The 18,148-nt window shown below is 43.4% G+C and overlaps 1 protein-coding gene across 4 annotated transcripts in view; it reads left to right on the top strand.

The window, feature by feature from the left end:
• CIT (citron rho-interacting serine/threonine kinase) overlaps window positions 1-17,959 on the top strand; it is a 184,009-nt gene extending 166,050 nt beyond the window's left edge. For 3 of the 4 annotated variants that reach the window (XM_053587769.1, XM_053587768.1, XM_053587765.1), the window contains 8 exons: window positions 2,163-2,255; window positions 3,786-3,894; window positions 3,993-4,121; window positions 4,779-4,859; window positions 6,651-6,729; window positions 6,872-7,051; window positions 14,543-14,846; window positions 15,849-17,959. In XM_053587769.1, the coding sequence (XP_053443744.1) occupies window positions 2,163-2,255; window positions 3,786-3,894; window positions 3,993-4,121; window positions 4,779-4,859; window positions 6,651-6,729; window positions 6,872-7,051; window positions 14,543-14,846; window positions 15,849-15,872 (999 nt within the window). In that variant the 3' untranslated portion in view covers window positions 15,873-17,959. The remainder of the gene's footprint in view (window positions 1-2,162; window positions 2,256-3,785; window positions 3,895-3,992; window positions 4,122-4,778; window positions 4,860-6,650; window positions 6,730-6,871; window positions 7,052-14,542; window positions 14,847-15,848) is intronic. The other variant, XM_053587767.1, reaches the window with a different exon arrangement.
• Window positions 17,960-18,148: the final 189 nt, after the last annotated feature.

The following is an 18,148-nucleotide window of genomic DNA, read 5'->3' as shown; positions in this document are numbered from 1 at the left end:
GTTATGTTCTTTTATGATAGTTATGTTACCTTTTTCATCCCTAATATTACTAGCATAGTATCTTTTCTTTGTCTTAATTTTACCAGAGGCATTCCAATTTTATTAATCTTTACAAAGGAGCAGCTTTAAGTTTTAGTGATTGTCTTTAGTATAGCATTATTTTATTTGTCATTAACTTTTGCAATTATCTTTGTTTTCTTTCCTTTAGTTTGCTGGCTTTAGCTCATTAATTTTTATGGTATTTTTCTAATTATGAGTATTTTTTTTTCTTTTCTTTTTTTTTTTTTTTTGGGGATTCATTGAGGGTACAATAAGCCAGGTTACATTGATTGCAAGAGGGACTTTGCCGAATAATTATGAGTATTTTAAATTAAAACTATACATTGTCATCTGCCTACCATTCTAGCTGCAAGTTTTGATATTGGAAATATATTATCATTCCACACATTTAAAAATTTCTCTTATAATTTCTTCTGTGAATATCGAGTTAACTTAAAAATGTGTATTTTCTTTTCTAAAAATCAGTTCTTTTGAATTAGAAATTATTTTTATAATATTTGAAATATTCAAAAGTATATGGAATGTAAAGTATATTAAAAATATATAAATTGTAAAGCCTAATAATGTGGTAAACATTCAAGAACCCATCACCGACCCCAAGAAGTAGAATGTCACTAGCAATTTTCATCCCCTCTTCCCTTCCCTCCTTTTCTTTTCTTTTCTTTCTTTCTGTCTCCCTTACCCTTTCCCTGTCTCCCTTGCTCTCCCTTCCTTACTTCCTTTCTTTGACAGGGTCTTGCTTTGTTGCCCAGGCTGGAGTGCAGTGGCATGGATCATAGCTCACTGCAACCTTAAACTCCTGGGCCCAAGTGACCCTATTGCCTTAGCCTCTCCAGTAGCTGGGACTACAGGTACATGCCACCATGCCCAGCTAATAAAAAACAAGAAAAACCAAATTTTTTTTGTAGGGATAGGGGTCTTGCTATGTTGATAGTCTTGAACTCCTGGCCTTACTGGGCGCCGTGGTTCACAACTGTAATCCTAATACTCTGGAAGGCCGAGGGGGGTGGATTGCCCTGACCTTACAGGGCTCCCTTGTCTGAAACTCCCAATTTCCTTTGGAAATGTCTATCTATGAGTCCCTTTAAGATCGACCTTTTCAGGCTGGGTGTGGTGGCTCATGCCTGTAATCCTAGCACTCTGGGAGGCTGAGGTGGATAGATTGCTTAAGCCAGGCATTGTGGCAGGTGCTTGTAGTCCCAGCTACTTGGGAAGCTGAGGCAAGAGAATCACTTGAGCCCAAGAGTTGGAGGTTGCTGTGAGCTATGATGTCATGGCACTTTATGGAGAGTGATAGTTTGAGACTCTGTCTCAAAAAAACTCCTGGCCTCAAGCAGTCCTCCTGCCTTGGCCTCCCAGAGTCCTGGGATTATAGGCTTGTGCCACCACACCTAGGCACAATGTATTTTCTGTGTCCCCTGTCTCATCCCATCTCCCCCATACCCATCCTATCAACTGCTGACCTTCATGTCAGGATTGATTTGAGTCATAGCCTCTTTTCATCCTTGGTAAATGACAAAGATCTAGGTGCAGGAGGTAAAGTAAGAGGCTTTAGAAAAAGAAAGTGTTGATGTAGAATTCTGCATATACAGGTCTTAGCCAAGAACTTTTCCCTTTGGACCAAAATGCTCTCCAAATTCTTATAGAAATTTCTACTACTTTTTCTCTCCCCTCCATTATCCCACCCTACCCTACTCCCCACAAGGTAAGTTTGTCAGAAGACTCTGTCTCCAGCAGAAGGATACACATGTGAAGTGTGTGAGTGTCAGTGGCTCCCTGAGATCTTCCCTGAATCCCAGATAAAACAGTGCTTCTCAACCAGGGCAATGCTGGATCCAAGGGGACATTTGGTAATGGCTAGAGTTATTTTTGGTTGTCACAACCAGGGGTGCTACAGGTCTCTATGGGTAGAGGCCAGGGCTGCTACTCAGCATCCTACAGGGCACAGGACTGCCCCCACCACCCGGCTGGATGATTGGCCCATATTGTCCTGTGCTGAGGTTGAGAGCCCCTGTTCTAAAGTGATGGTCCTCTTCAAGTTTTGCCCTAGAGCTAGTATTCATACTGGTGACAGTGTTTTTCTTTCTTTGATTGCTTTTCAGATTGAGAATGGGCTCTGCATCTGTGCAGCCATGCCTAACAAAGTCGTTATTCTTCGCTACAATGAAAACCTCAGTAAATACTGCATTCGGAAAGTAAGTCCCGGGCCTTGCCTTAGCCAAGTGTGCTCTGGCCTGTCCTGCTTTATCCGCCACTGGTATGGAAAGCATGCTGTCTCTGGAAGTAGTGTGTGTCTGGTCCTTTACCCTGCAGGCCTTCAGCCTGGGGTGACCTCCCGAGAGAGTGAGACCCTTTCTTTCTGGAGGAATCTCCAGAGCTGCTGATCGCTATAGTTTTTCTTCTTGCTTATTTTCTGCTTGGGAACTGCCTCTCTATCCAGCCTAGGGAATTCAGCCTTTTGTTAGAGCAGAAGGTGGGTGATGGACAGGGAATGCTTTTTTCCATCCAGGGAAAAAAGGAAAGAGCTCTCTCTTAAGAAGCTAGCAGTCCCAGGTAGCAGTAATCAGAATCTTTCTCAGATTCTAGAAAGGTTTCTATTAATATAACCTTCTGGAATATCCAATGCTATCTCTATTTTGATATGTAATTAGGCAGCTGGTTCTCAGAGGAGGAACAGAGGGAGTTGTGACGATAACACAGTTTGGATAAGGTGCTTGTTAAATCGTTAAATCTGTCTTGCATCCAGGGAAGACTATCGGATGTCCCTAGGCTAAGAATGTTCCACTAATCATAAGCCTAATTTATTTTAGGTGCTTTCAAAAGTAAAATGAGGGGTGAATAATAGATAAGGGTTATTACCTATTAGAGAAACTATTCTATTTTGGCCAGGATGTTGTTTAGTTTGTGTGTTTATTGAACACCCATAGTACCAGGAACTGAGCTTTTTACAAATGCTTTTCATAATCATGCTGGAAAAAACAGGATGATCTAACCCAATTTTCAGGCAAGAAAATTGAAGTTGGTAGAGATCTTAAGTTAGACAGTTGAGACCAAAGCTGAGGTTTGATTCCCCCCACTATTTCACTATGTCATGTGGCCTAAAAGTTTCTCATACTTAGTAGATGGCTATTAAATATTCAGCAATGATGGTATGCTGATCAGTTTGAATTGTTAGCTTCAGGAAAATTCTCAGAAATTGTTGCTGCTTTATGATTCCTGGTGATCATTTTGAATAAGAGTGCTTGTTTGTTTTTTAATGACATTAGGATTGGCTTAAAAAGAAGTGAAAATAATTAGGAAGCAGATAATTAAGATGACAGTGAGAGTGATGATAATGATATAGATAATGTAGGTTCAAATTAGAAACTTAGATGCTAGTAAAAAGGAGGAAACCCAAACCATTCCTTCTTCCTACCACTGTTAGTAGTTGGTGTATTTTTCTAGTCTTTGCTTTTTTTTTCCTCTCTGATAAGAAAGTTGTAAAAATTCTATTTTCTCATTGAAATGGTGTTTCTGATCCTTTTTTATAGCTATAATTTGACCTTATTTTCTTAGCCTGGGATTGCATAGAACAACAGAGGTGGCAGGTGGGCATGAAAGGATTTCTGTGAACAAATTTGGCGACAGTTGTCTGCAGGACCTGGCTCAATGCTTCAGGAAGAAACAGAATAGCAGTGGACACATGGCTATCTGGTCTCACCTCTCCTATTTTTCTCTTGTTTCAGGAGATAGAGACCTCAGAGCCCTGCAGCTGTATCCACTTCACCAATTACAGTATCCTCATTGGAACCAATAAATTCTACGAAATCGACATGAAGCAGTACACACTCGAGGGTAGGGCTTGTGTCCCTTTCCCCACTCCACGCATGGCTCAGGCCTTGCTGAGAATTGGAGGTCATTCCTGAGGCCCTGCTTCTCACCTGCCTTTTCAGAATTCCTGGATAAGAATGACCATTCCTTGGCACCTGCCGTATTTGCATCCTCTTCCAACAGTTTCCCTGTCTCCATCGTGCAGGTGAACAGTGCAGGCCAGCGAGAGGAGTATTTGCTGTGTTTCCATGGTGAGTTGCGGCTGCACCCACTGCTATGCTGGGTGTGCGTAGATGTGAGAAATCCCAGATCAGACCCATGAGGAACTGGGGGCTGGTCACTGGGGCTTTGGGTCAGGGTGGATCCTGCTGGAGGTACAGAGAATGACGTTATAGCACTGCCAAGGACCCTGGGAATTTTTCTCCTTTCCCCTGGACACTAGTGCAGTCTGATTTGATCACATTTCTTGTAAAAGAGCAGGCATTTTTTTCCCTTCTCTATGTCTGTCTTCCTTTCTCTTCCTCACTTTCTTTCTCTGGCCTTATTTGTTTTGTACTTTCCCTTTTTTTTTTTTTTAAATCTCTAGGTCTTTCAGTCTTTCCCTGTCTCTGGGTCTCTCTGTCTTTTCTTTCATCCCTCTTCCCCTTTCTTCGTATTCCCTTTCTCCTTTTTCTTCCCTTTCATTTGAGTCCTCTTTCTTTAATAAAACTTAATAAGTGAAAGATTTGTTTTAATTAAAATATTTCTCATATTTATTAAAACTGAGAGATGGCTCAGCAAAGCTCCTGTGGTCTCAGCTGTCCAGTTAAACCTGGCTAGACATTCCCTTGCTTCTTTTTTTCCCTCTTCTGTCACTGGCACTCCATGTGTGGCTGTGGTAACACCCATGTGCTCTTGACACCTTGTAGAATTTGGGGTGTTTGTGGATTCTTACGGAAGACGAAGCCGCACAGACGATCTCAAGTGGAGTCGCTTACCTTTGGCCTTTGGTACGTTAGGCATGGTGTGGGAGGCTTCTATTTTGCCAGCAGCCAAAGTCCTGGGAAAGAATTGCAAATAGAATTTTTTTGTCGGGGCGTTGGGGAGGAGGCCTTAAACACTGTGCTCATGAATTCCGTTAGACATAATGTACATGTACTATGTGTACCAGTCACCTGAACAAATGCTCATGACAAAAATTCTGAGGCTTAATGAGGAATTGCCTAAGCCACATCCCCCAGGCAACAGTGAAATATTTGCTGGGCTCTAATGATATAAAGGATTCCGTCCCCTCTGGATTTATTTTAGTCATTTTCAAAGGTGCATAATAGCCCATGACATAGCTGAACACCTATTAATTTAACCAGTTTTAATTAAGCAAAGCAGTAGGTCATGCCCATTCTTTTTGTAAGTGTAAACAACTCTTCAGTGAACATCTTTATATTAATCTTTGTACATTTGTCAAGTAGTATCATAAATTCCTAAAAGTAGAGCTACCGGGTCAAAGAGTAAACACACATATACACAAATGTATGCGTATATTAATATATCTATATGAATATTCTTAAGTGCCAGTATGGCCAAAATACCCTTTAAGCAAGGCTATTTTGTTTGTTGCTGCATAAAAGCCCATTCCAGAACTTAGTGACTTAAAAGGACATCTTATCATCGCCCCTGGTTCTATGATTGACTAGACCAGTGGTTCTCAATTTCCTAATGCTGCATCCCTTTAATACAGTTCCTCATGTTGTGGTGACCCCAACCATAAAAGTATTTTCATTGCTCACTGCTACCACATTGTACTGGTTAGAGCAGGCCACAGGATCAGCCCAGATTCAAGGAGAGTACATGAGTGCTTGAGTGCTGGGAAGCATGACTAATAGTCTAATACCAAAGTAGGCTGGGTGAGGTGGCTTGCACCTGTAATCCCAGCACATTGGGAGGCCAAGATTAGAGGATCACTTAAGGCCAGGAGTTTGAGACCAGCCTGGGCAACATAGCAAGACCCATCTCTACAAAAAAATTAAAAAATTCATGCCTGTATTCTCAGCTACTTAGGAAGCTGATGCAGGTGGATCTTTTGAGCCCAGGAGTTCACTGTTGTGAACTGTGATTTAATTTAATTTTTCATAGATGTTTATAATCAAACAGTTCAAAAAGGCATATGATGGGGGTGGCGCCTGCGGCTCAAGGAGTAGGGTGCTGGCCCTATATACCGGAGGTGAAGTGGCGGTGCAAACCCAGCCCTGGCCAAAAACTGCAAAAAAAAAGAAAAAAAAAAAGGCATATGATGAAAACTCTCTCCCATGTTACCCATCTCCCCAATTCTCCATCCCTGTTTCTCCAAAGGAAAAAGCTTTTATGAGTTTCTTATCCTTCCAGTGCTTTATGCAATTGTAAGCACATAAAAAAATATATTTTTCCCATCTGCTTTTGTTTTTAAATTAGTAAGGTAACACAATTTACACATTATTCTGAGCCTTACTTTATACCCTGAGTGATGTAGCTTGGATTTTTTTTATCAGTATCTTTTGGCTTCTTTGTGCATTTTTACGGCTGTATAGAATTCCATAGATGTTTATTTAACCAATTCCCTATACTATACACTTGAATTGTTTCCCATCTTCTGCTGTAACACAAACAAATTGACAATGAATATACTCAAACATGCATGATTATCCTGGCACATGGATGAATTCCTCTATGTGAGATTGCTGGGTCCAAGAAGACATTACAGCCAGATTTTATTTTCTCTCTTTTAACCCTCTGTCCTGTGCTCTTTCTTTATGGTGGCCACACAGCCTACAGAGAACCTTATCTGTTTGTGACCCACTTCAACTCACTCGAAGTAATTGAGATCCAGGCCCGCTCGTCACTTGGGTAAGTAAGCATTGACCTACTCTGCTTTGAAAACCTTAGGTGTTGAGGCAAAGGTGTTGGGGCGGGCCCATGTTTCTGCCTAACCTGCCTAGCAATGGAGGTAACTTGCAATGATTGCAAACTCTCATCTGGAACTTTGCAGGACCCCTGCCCGAGCATATTTGGAAATCCCGAATCCACGCTACCTGGGCCCTGCAATTTCCTCAGGAGCAATTTACCTGGCATCCTCGTACCAGGATAAATTAAGGGTCATCTGCTGCAAAGGAAACCTTGTAAAGGAGTCAGGCACTGACCACCACCGGGTCCCTTCCACCTCCCGCAGGTAACAGACCTCTTCCCTCCCTCATTACTGGAGGCAAAGTGCTTTTATGCAAGGCAGAAGGAAATCTTGCTAAACTAGTTGAAGTTTTCCCAATTTTCCTTTTGACCCTGAGCAATAACCACCTGTTTCCTTGAGATCTGCAGAACTGAAATGACACAGTCTTTTATGAGCATTCAGGAGAATTATAAAGGTCAGAAGAGAACATTCTGGTCTTTCTCTCATGGCTATTTTCAGAGCACAGATTACACATTCATTGCCTTAGCAGATATTTTGCTGTGCTCATTGTTGGGCTTGCAGGTGAAGGTGTGATGGTGAATGAACCAGACATGGCCCTTCTCTGCTCAGAGCCCTGTGGGAGAGAGACACTGGTGGTCAGGCATGACAGCACAGAAGGGTGAGGTTATGGTGAAGTAGTGTGAAGCACCTGGGAGTTCAGACTTGGAGACCAGGAAGGATTTCCCATCAGTAGTGATGGGGCGGGGGTGGGAGTAGGGGCAGGGAGGGCAGTGAGGTGTGCTCAGGCAGCAAGGAAGGGTATGCCACACATGGATATCCACAGGTGACACTTGGGATTCCAGTCTGCCTGGTGGCTTCTGTGGAATTCAAAACATTGGATTGGACTGATATTCATTTTAAATTTTATTTTTAATGTTTTATTTTTTTGAGTCAGTAATCTAATTGTAGGGCACTAAATTTAAAGGACACAAAAGGTGTATCATACAGAGTCACTCTTTTGGCTATCTTATACTCCTACCTCTCTTTACCCTCTGCCACTCAGGGCCCCACCCAGGAAAAGACTAATTTTTTTAAGTGTATGTGTTTCCATTTAGAGATCCTTTACACATATATAGTCAGCCCTCAGTATCCATGGGCTTTGCTCTGTAGATTCAACAAACCACGGATTAAAAATACTTGACAAAAATTGTTCTGCACATTTACAGACTTTTTAAAATTGTCATTATTCCCTAAACAGTATGATATAACAACTTTTTACAGAGCCTTTACATTATAAGTAATCTAGAGATGATTTAAGAGGGGTAATTAGGTTATGTGCAGATATGCCCCTTCCATATCAGGGACTTGAGCATCTACAGATTTTGGGAACCATGGGAAGTCCTGGAGCCAATCCCCCATGGACACCACGGGATGGTTGTACAAGCAGATGTGTGTGTATGCACGTGCGTGTGTACATGTATTCTTCCATCTTTTTTATAATACTCTTTGCTGAGATAATTCGCATACCGTAACATTTACCCTTTGAAATGTACAATCAGGAGTTTGTTGTGTATCTATATATTTGTGCAACCATCACCACCTAATTTTAGTACATTGTAGTTTTTGGCCGGGACTGGGTTTGAACCCGCCACCTCCGGCATATGGGGCTGGTGCAATTTTAGTACATTTTTATCACCCCAAAAAGAAACTATTATTTTTTCCCCAACTTGTATCACCTCTTCATTCACTTGCCATGTTTAATGATTGCCACTGATAGTTTTGCCTGGGCATAGGATTCTTCTTTTCTTTTTTCTAGACAGAGTCTCACTTATCCTTGGCAGAATGTCATGGCGTCACAGCTCACAGCAACCTCAAACTCCTGGGCTTCAGCAACTCTCCTGCCTCAGCCTCACATGTAGCTGGAACGATAGGTGCCCACCACAACACCTGTCTATATTTTTGGTTGTAGTTGTCATAGTTGCTTAGCAGGCCTGGGCTGGGCTCGAACCCACCAGCCTCAGTGTATGTGGTTGGTGCCCCAACCACTGAGCTATGGGCACTGAGCAGGAATTTTCTTAATGAGCAAGTCATATGTCAGGTCAAATAAAGACAAGCCCTGAGAAAGTGGGTGTTTTCTAGCAGGTAGCCAGATGGGTTAGATAGTGACAATTTTCTGAGGATGGGTGGTTTTGGGAAACTTCAGTCATAGTAGCCTCCTTCCAATGGCTGTGAGTGCTGCTTTTCACACCTCCTGTGGTTATAAGGCAGCTGATTGCAACTCTACTGCAGTCTACTGGGGAGAGGGGTGTAGGGCATAGGGGAGATTGATATGTCACAAAACTTGCTGTTTTTACTGAGATTCCACTGTATTTCTTGCACAAACACCCTTCAGATTGTTGCAGACCTTTTTTGCCACATGGTGGGTCAGTGTGGTTTTTAATCCCAGGAACTTGCTGGAAAGCCAGAGATGCCTAGTAAACAGGTGCTTCTAACTCTTTGGGTTTGAGCCTGACTCAAGAGTGACTGCTCAGGGGCCAGGTGCAGTAGCTTATGACTGTAATCCCAGCACTTGGGAGGCCAAGGCAAGTGGATTGCCTGAGCTCATGAGTTCGAGACCAGTCTGAGCAAGAGCAAGACCCCATCTCTAAAAAATAGGTGGGTGTTGTGGCAGGTGCCGGTAATCCCAGCTACTTGGGAGGCTGAGGCAAGGGAATCACTGAACCCAAGAGTTTGAGGTTGCTGTGAGATATGATCCATGGCACTCTACTGAGGGTGACCAAGTGAGACTCTGTCTCAAAAAAAAAAAAATAAGAGTGACTGCTCAAAGGACTAAGGTTAATTTCCAGAGTTCTGAAAAGTTGATTTTGACCATTTTTTGTCAATGTTCCTTTTACTTTTATGGAGAAACAGGTTTTTAGAGCTCCTTACTCTGATATTCCAGAAGAATTCTTCCCCTTCTTTTTAATAAAAGTGATAATATACTATGCATACATTCCTGTACCTTAATGTATCTTGAAGATTGCTTCATGTCAGTATAAGAAGTATTTCTTCATTCTTTATTATTATTATTTATTCAAATGTCTGCATAGCATTCCTTCATGGTTGTACCTTAATTTATTTAACTGCGCCTTTATCAGTGGATGTTTGGGTTGTTTCCAGTCTGTTGCTATAGTAAATGACTCTGTACTTATGTCATTTTTGCTTGCTGAAGAATCTGATAAATTTCTAGAAAAGGAATTGATGGGTGACAGTGCTTGTACATTTGTAATTCTGATAGTTGTTGCTGAGTTTTCCTCTCTGGAGGTTGCTTCCATCTGTAATCATTCCAGTCACATGTGGAAGTGGGACCAGCCTTGTTTTCTCACAGAAGGTTGGGAGCCAGATCCATGTTAAGTCTGAAACCTTGGTCTGCAAAGAAGTCTGAAAGTATTTAACCCGGGGATATAGGATTTCAATTTTCTAGCCAGCCCTCTATGTCCATCCTGTAAATAGTTATGTACCTCCTACCATGTGCCAGATGAAAGCTCTGGGGCTGAGGATATAGACATGAAGACAACACTGTTTTCTTATTCTCAAGGGGCTCATAGTTGGGTAGAGGAGCCATATCTAATTTTACATATTGGAAAAAATTCTGGCCCTATTTCCTAATGTTGCTCTTTCTTTTGATGGATAGGAGTTAATTAATCTGAAATGTTTGGTTAGTGCAGTTTTAATCCCAGGAATTTGCTGAAAAAACAGAAATGCCAACAAGTCAGTCGTCCTAACTCCTTTGGTTTGACCTCGCCTCACGAGGGACTGCTGAGGGGGCTATAGGTGTCCCTCGAAAAGGTCTGATTGTCTTTAAGTAATTTCTAAGTCATGCCAGAAACAAATCGAAATAATGAGATTTTTTTTTTTTTTACCCCTATTGCCTAGTTAGATGGCACTTTCCTTTTGAGACTATGTCATCTCTCTGTTAGGAGTTAACATTGTGTGGTCAAATGGTTCTGTGAACAGGGGCAGAAATAATGTGCTTGCTTTCCTGCTGTTGCCCGGGATGTCTGGAACGTCAGCAGTTCGTTTGTACTTATCTCTTGGCTTACACTGTAGAATCGTCTTTTTTTTGCTGACTACTTTGGGCAAGATGTAAGAAGGTGGCTTGGCTGGGTGTGATGCACTGCAGGCCTCACTGCCCTGGTGTGTTTAGCAGAGCAGGAAATGTAACTCTTCGCAAAAAAACATAAAATTGATGGAGTAGATCCTTGGTCATTAATGGATAAGGAGATGGAAGACTGCCCAGTTGGCTTAGAGTGATGGGTGTGTTCTTTCCTCCCATTCATCTGACATCTGAATGGCCTTCCTGTGAGCGCCCTCTCATTTGCTTTATAAAGATGGGCCCTTGTGGACACATTTTATGATTTCTATTCCACTACAGATAGGCTTAATATAATTTTCCTATTTGGAATTTATTTTTTTTATTTGTCTTCCATATCTCAAAGCCATCTGGCTAGAGATGAATATAAACCTTGATTTCAAGATGATGTTTCAAGTGTAAGTTATCTCAAATTATTCTGCTGCACAGACAACAGAGGGCTTCTGGTCTTTGGAGCATTTGCTGCCTGAATCTCCGCAGTGGGCAACGCCTGGGGAAACAAGTGAATGACTTGAAACCATTCACTATGAACTGACCTTTAACAGAATTATCTCCACTCATCAATTATCTCTGTATTCTGGCCAGGTGCAGTGGCTCATGACTATAATCTTAGCACTCTGGGAGGCCTAGTCAGGGGGATTGCTTGAGCTCAGGAGTTTAAGACCAGCTTGAGCAAGAGTAAGACTCCGTCTCTACTGAAAAAAAAAAAAAAAAAAAAGAAAGAAAAACTAGCTGGGCGTTGTGGTGGGCATCTGTAGTCCCAGCTACTCAGAAGGCTGAGGCAAGAGAATTGCTTGAGCCTGAGAGTTTGAGGTTGCTGTGAGCTGTGACACCTTGGTATATTACTCAGGGTGACAGAGTGAGGCTCTGTCTCAGAAGAAAAAAACAACAACTCTGTTTTACTGTAGAGGAGGAACTGGCAAACTTTTTCTATAAAGGTCTGGAGGGTAAGTATTTTTGGCTTTGCAGGCCGTATGGTTTCTGTCTGAAGTACGTAATCCTGTTGTAGTGTGGAAACAGCTGTAGATAGTGCATAACCCAATGAGAATATCTATATTCCAATATTTATAAAAAGAGGCATCTTTTAGATTTGGCCCTCAAGCGTGTTCTAGAGGCTCTCCTCACCCAGTGAGTCTCTGATTTTGTTTTTCTGACTCATCTCAATTATGAATATTGATGGGGAAGGGGATTCTGGTAAGAGATCAATAATTGAAGAGAAACAAATGAACAAGTTAATGAAACAATAACCTCTTCCAAAGAGAAGGATTTAAATATCAGGATTAAGGTAAGCCTTTGGGAAACCAATGATGCTCTCAATTTTTATTTTTATTTTTTTAATTTTTTTTTTCTGAACAGAGTCTCAAGCTGTTGCTCTTGGTAGAGTGCTGTGGTGTCACAGCTTAAGCAATCTCAAACTCTTGGGCTTAAGTGGTTCTCTTGCCTCAGCCTCCCAAGTAGCTGGGATTATAGGTGCCCATCACAATGCCCAGCTATTTTTGTTGTTGTTGTTGCAGTTGTTGTTTTAGCTGGCCCGGGCCGGGTTCGAACCTGGCAGCCTCAGTGTATGTGGCCGGTGCCCTACCCACTGAGCCATGGGCGCCACCCTTTATTTTTATTTTTTTAGAGAGGGGGTCTTGCTATGTTGTCTAGGCTGGTCCTGAACTCCTGGTCTCAAGCAATACTCTATCCTCAGCCTCCCAAGTAGCTGATACTACAGTCATGTACTGTCGTGTCCGACTCTCTCAAACTTTTTGTTTTTTTCGAGACAGAGTCTTACTGTATTGCCCTCGGTAGAATGCCATGGTGTTACAGTTCACAGCAACCTCCAATTCTGGGCTTAAGAGATTCTCTTGCCTCAGCCTTCCGAGTAGCTGGGAGTACAGGCGCCTGCCAGAACACCTACTTTTTTGTTGCAGTTTGGCTGGGGCCGGGTTCAAACCTGCTACCCTCAGTATATGGGGCCAGTGCCCTACTCACTGAGCCACAGGCACCACCCTCTCTTAAACGTTTTTGAAGAACCTTCTTTAGGATCTTACTGCAAAAGTCCCACATTGTTGTTTTTTTTTTAGTTGAGACAGAGTTTCACTTTCTCACCCTCTGGTGAGTGCTATGGCATCTTAGCTCACAACAACCTCAAACTCTTGGGCTCAAGTGATCCTTTTGCCTTAGCCTCTTGAGTAGCTGGGAATATAGGTGCCTGCCACAATGCCTGCCTATTTGTAGAGATGGGGTCTCACTCTGGCTCAGCTTAGTCTTGAACTCATGAGTTCAGGCAATCCACCCGCCTCGGCCTCCCAGAGTGCTAGGATTATAGGCGTGAGTCACCACACCCGGCCCCAAAGTCTTACTAATGTAAAGGATGTCATAGCATGTCATCTACAGTTTTATTGAGAAAATTAGAGCAAAATAAGTTGTCACATAATTCATACTTGGTTCATTCTAAGAATCAGCATGTAATTGCATTTTAGATTAGATTTTAAAAATGTCTAGTACAAAATAAATTATTTTCCTGATTTCAAGTTTTATTCTCCAAGATAAAGCCCCAATCAATCAAAACATGTCTTCAAGCAATATACATTATAAAATTTTGTCTCCATTTTAAGTAGGTTGCTTTTTCCTAGCATCAGTTATGCTCAGGTAATGAGGACCCTGGTACTTTTTTCATAGATCAAGGGTAGGAGGAATTGAGTCAGAAGGCCACATTTCAGTTCTATTTCTGGATCTTGTGTCTTCACAGAGATAGTTAAGGCCGTGGGTTTGTGGGAATCTTCATCTGAAATATCCAGGGCAGGACTGGGTAGAGGATTGGGTTGGTTGATGCAGAAAGGCCCCTGCATTTTCAATCTTCAATCTTTGGGGCCTGGGATGGTTTTTGAGCCAGCTATACTGTTTTGGTCTGCTGCACTCTGACCTCTACACCTCTCTGTCATCTTATGGCCATGTCTATGAGTTGTCAGCTTTCTGAGCAGCCGCATCTGGAACAGGTACCCCATAGACTCGTAGAAAGATACTTGGAGAGAAAGGTAACCAAACACCAGGAGGGGGACAGTGACAGTGACTAGTACAGGCTTCCTCAAAACTGTTCCCTACCACCAACGTCCTTTGTGAGTCCCTGACTTCTAAGTGTCAGCAGACTTAACTCCTAGGTGAAGACTTTCTTCTAGGCTCTGCAAAATACTAGGTCAGGAGGATACAGTATAGGGATCATGATATTACACTGCTCTCTCTTGGAATCCCAGCTCTCCTTGAGCTAGCTTGGGCAAGTCATCTAACTTCTGTCTCCATTTTCTTGCCTGTATAATGAGGCTTATGCTGCGTAGCTCTCAGGGCTGTTGTGATGATGTAACCACTCAACGAGATAGTGCAGGTAAAGAGCTTAGCACAGGGCCTGGTACACAGTAGGTGCTCAGTATATCATGGTCTGTGCAAGACCAGGAAGCTTGGTTTTCTTTTGTTGTCATCTTTGCTCTCTTCTTGTCCTCACTACCAAAGTCAAACAGAAAGTCTGAGGAACTCTGGGTCTAATCTTTTTCTAATAATCAGTGGTGAGGCTGGGGCATAGGGGTTGCTCAGGGAAGGAGAATGCACCTTCCCCTAACTGGTGTGTGACTCTGTAGCTCCCAACCTCTCTCTCTTGTCACTAGCAGCCCCAACAAGCGAGGCCCACCTACGTACAACGAGCACATCACCAAGCGTGTGGCCTCCAGCCCAGCACCACCTGAAGGGCCCAGCCACCCCCGAGAGCCAAGCACACCCCACCGCTACCGTGAGGGGAGGACAGAGTTGCGCAGGGACAAGTCTCCTGGCCGCCCTCTGGAGCGGGAGAAGTCCCCGGGCCGTGTGCTGAGCACGCGGAGGGAGCGGTCCCCTGGGAGGCTGTTTGAAGACAGCAGCAGGGGCCGGCTGCCTGCAGGAGCTGTGAGGACCCCACTGTCCCAGGTCAATAAGGTGAGGCAGCATTCTCAGGCCTGCATGTCTGTCATGGAGGCCAAGAGTGACTTGGGGAGCTGAGACCCCTCAGGGGCACTGTTTTGAAACTAGGAACCCAACTGCTGTCATTCAGGCTTTGTGAGACATACGGGTTTAGGAAGAAAATGTACTTTATTTAAGAAGAAGCTTCCTAAGCAAATGGATAACCTATGTATGCTTAAAAAGGAGAAATGCAATGGCTACTTAAAGTATATTGTTCTCTTCCCCAGAGGAAAATGTTAGCAGTTTCTAGATATTCAGCGCATATAGGCAGATAGGTATGTGTATTCTCCTTTTTGAACACATACAATAGCGTACTCTACAAAATGTTCCATGGTTATTTATTTTTTTTTGGAAACACACACACACATATAGAAGGTTGTTTTTTCCTGGAAGGTGACAGAGAAACTGGTAACATTGCCTTCTAAAGAACTTTGAACTTTTTGAAATTTTTAAATTGTACACATGTATTAGCTATATAATTTTCAGGTTAGATATTGAGGAGATAGATAGATGTGCTGGAGACACGGGAGCTCCTGTGAGCAAGGGAGGGCCCAAGTGCCTTCTCAATAGACTGGCTGCTTCCAGGAGGCCACTCTGGACAGAGCCACTTTTCTGCCATTCAGAGCTGATTTTGTGGATGGCATTCTCCTTCTGATGCCACCTGCAGTTCACTGTTGGCAGCTTTGCTAGTAAAGAAACAAGGAAAAGTCATCTCGTTTTATTTTTCTCATCCCTTCTGATTTACCAGTAAAACTGCATGTGCGTGCATCCAGCAGTCAGAAGTACACATACAGCTTAGCGACTTTTCAGTGAATTTCACTCCCTGGCTGACCCCAGGCTTTGAGGGCTGGCTCTGTGAGTTGGTGCTGCCCTGCGGAGCACTCACTGTCAGCTTCTGAAGGAACACACCAGGTGCTGCAAATTCCTATTTGGGTTATGTGAAGTTGGCTAAAACCCTTCCTCCTTATTTTTTCCTAGGTCTGGGACCAGTCTTCAGTATAAAAGTCAGCCAGGAAAACCAAGTTCTCATTTCAACCTGCAGGAAAACACCAAACACCCTACGGAACTGTGCTGAAGGGGACCCCAGCGCCCATCTGCTCAGCTGCACTGTGGCACAGCCAGGCCCAGATCCGCCTTGGCATGGACACCCCTGTCTCCAGGAGGTGCGGGTGGCTGAGGCTTTTAGGAGCTGTCAGCGCTTGGTGCCCGCTCTGGGCACCTTCCTGCAGTTATCTCTTTGCACTTTGTTACTCTTTCAAAGCATTCATAGACTTTTGTACCTAGCTCTAGCCTGTACCAGTTCATCAAAGGAAACCAACTGGGACGCTAACTACGTGTTTAGGATCCTAATTAGCAACTTTAAGATCCTAGGATTGGTTGGTCTTTTTGTTTCTTTTTTGTTTTTTTGTTTTTAAAGACAACAGAATTCTTAATAGATTTGAATAGCAATGTATTTCCTGTTGTAGTCATTTTTAGCTAGATCACATCATCAGGTCTTTGCTACTAAAGCATAGTGCAGAAGCGCCCCATCAGTTGGCTGCATTCATGTAGGTTCATTCTTGTTCCTGTCCATTTCTCATAGATGGCCCTGCTTTACCCAGGGTAATGTCCTAGCCTAATGTTTACTGTTCTCATTGCCTTTTATGGCCTTGACGCCTTCCCCTCCCACCAGCTGAGAATGTATTAAGGTCATCAGGCCTCAGCTCAGAGGCAGTGACTTGGGGCCAAGGGACCTTGCAAAGCTTTCCTTCCTGACCCTCAGTGTCATCTCCCCAGCCTGCTATACCCACTTTCTATGTCGCTTTGGCCAGGAAAGCATGTAATAGACTTGTTCTAGCCCAGCATTAATGGTCTCGGGGTCAGGGTGGGGGCTGCAGGTGCCCACCTCCTGTCTGTGATGGTGCACTGTCCCTGTCTGGGATGGGGGAGGTGCCCTCCAGGAATTTTGCATGGCGGTTCACTGCATGTGCTCCCCACCTGGCTGACCCCCCTGGGTTACTCTGCTGATATGTTAATCCCATCCCATATCTCCCGCCAAATCAAGACCCTCTGATGACTTGCCAATTAACTGGCCACAACAAGCTGCAGTCTGTAGCACTGAACAAAAACCAAAACGCTCAAGCCTTACGACCAGAGAAGGATTTCAGCAAACCACCACCTGCCACTCAGTATCCTCTCCAACCTTCATATTTCCCTGCCAACTCCCTTGTGGATGACTCTTGTGTTCACACAAAATCCAGCACGATTCTACCCCATAAAACTGTGACTTCCCAAATGAGCCTTTCCCTAGGGCTAGACTTAAGACCAGGAAGTTTGGGAAAGAAACCGCAGCTCAACTTTTCCAACTCTGCCCGGGTTGGGAAGTCCTCCTTAGGTGCAGTGCGGCTCCCACCGTCTCTCTATCCTCTTATTAGAGTATGAAATTCCTGGCAACTGGTATAGAACCAACCTAGAGGCTTTGCAGTTGGCAAGCTAACTAGCGGCCTTATTTCTGCCTTTAATCTCCCACAAGGCATCTCTTGCTTTGGATTCTCCAGGACTCTTAGGCACGCCTCAGTAACCAAGGCACATCCTAGGTCAGCTGAAAGGTAGACCCATTTCCATTGCAGCTGGCAAACATGACCATGTTTTCTTCAACCACGTGTCCACAGTTCAGATCCCTTTCAGACTGCAACCTGGCCCAAATCCCAGCTCCTTCCTGCTCGTCTCTTAACCTAAGTGCTTTCTTGTTTGAGACGCCTACAGACTTCTGTGTTGTCCCACCTTGGCAAACGTCCTGCTGTTGTGTTTTGTGTGTTGCTTGGTGTCTTGGGGCCATACGCCCATCCCTCCTACCCCCAAGGCAGATCTGACTGAATGTTTGCTGAAGATTTTGTCTCTTGGTCCACAGTATTTGGAAAGGTCACTGACAATTGGTCTTTCAGTCTTGGCATTTCATTTAGGATCTCCATGAGAACTGGGTTTCTGGAGCCCTGAAAGTATATATTATGTGTCTCATTTGTGAAATGCTTCCTGCTAAATAGAACTAGCTCAAAAGACTGTACATATTTACAAGAAACTTTATATTCATAAAAAAAAAGGAAATTGAATTGGTTTCTACTTTTTTATTGTAAAAGGTGCATTTTTCAACACTTACTTTTGGTTTCAATGGTGGTAGTAGTGGATAGCCATCTTCCCTGGAGGGTGGGGAGCTCCGTGTGACCACCAAGATGCCAGCAGGAAATATCGTAACATGAAATTGTAGTCAAAAGCTTATTAACATAAATAAAGATTCTAGG

This window comes from Nycticebus coucang, chromosome 4, assembly GCF_027406575.1.
Source record: "Nycticebus coucang isolate mNycCou1 chromosome 4, mNycCou1.pri, whole genome shotgun sequence".
Classification (NCBI taxonomy): Eukaryota; Metazoa; Chordata; class Mammalia; order Primates; family Lorisidae; genus Nycticebus; species Nycticebus coucang.
The sequence above is the reverse complement of the archived record's forward strand: the minus strand, read 5'-3'. Positions and strand labels throughout refer to the sequence as shown.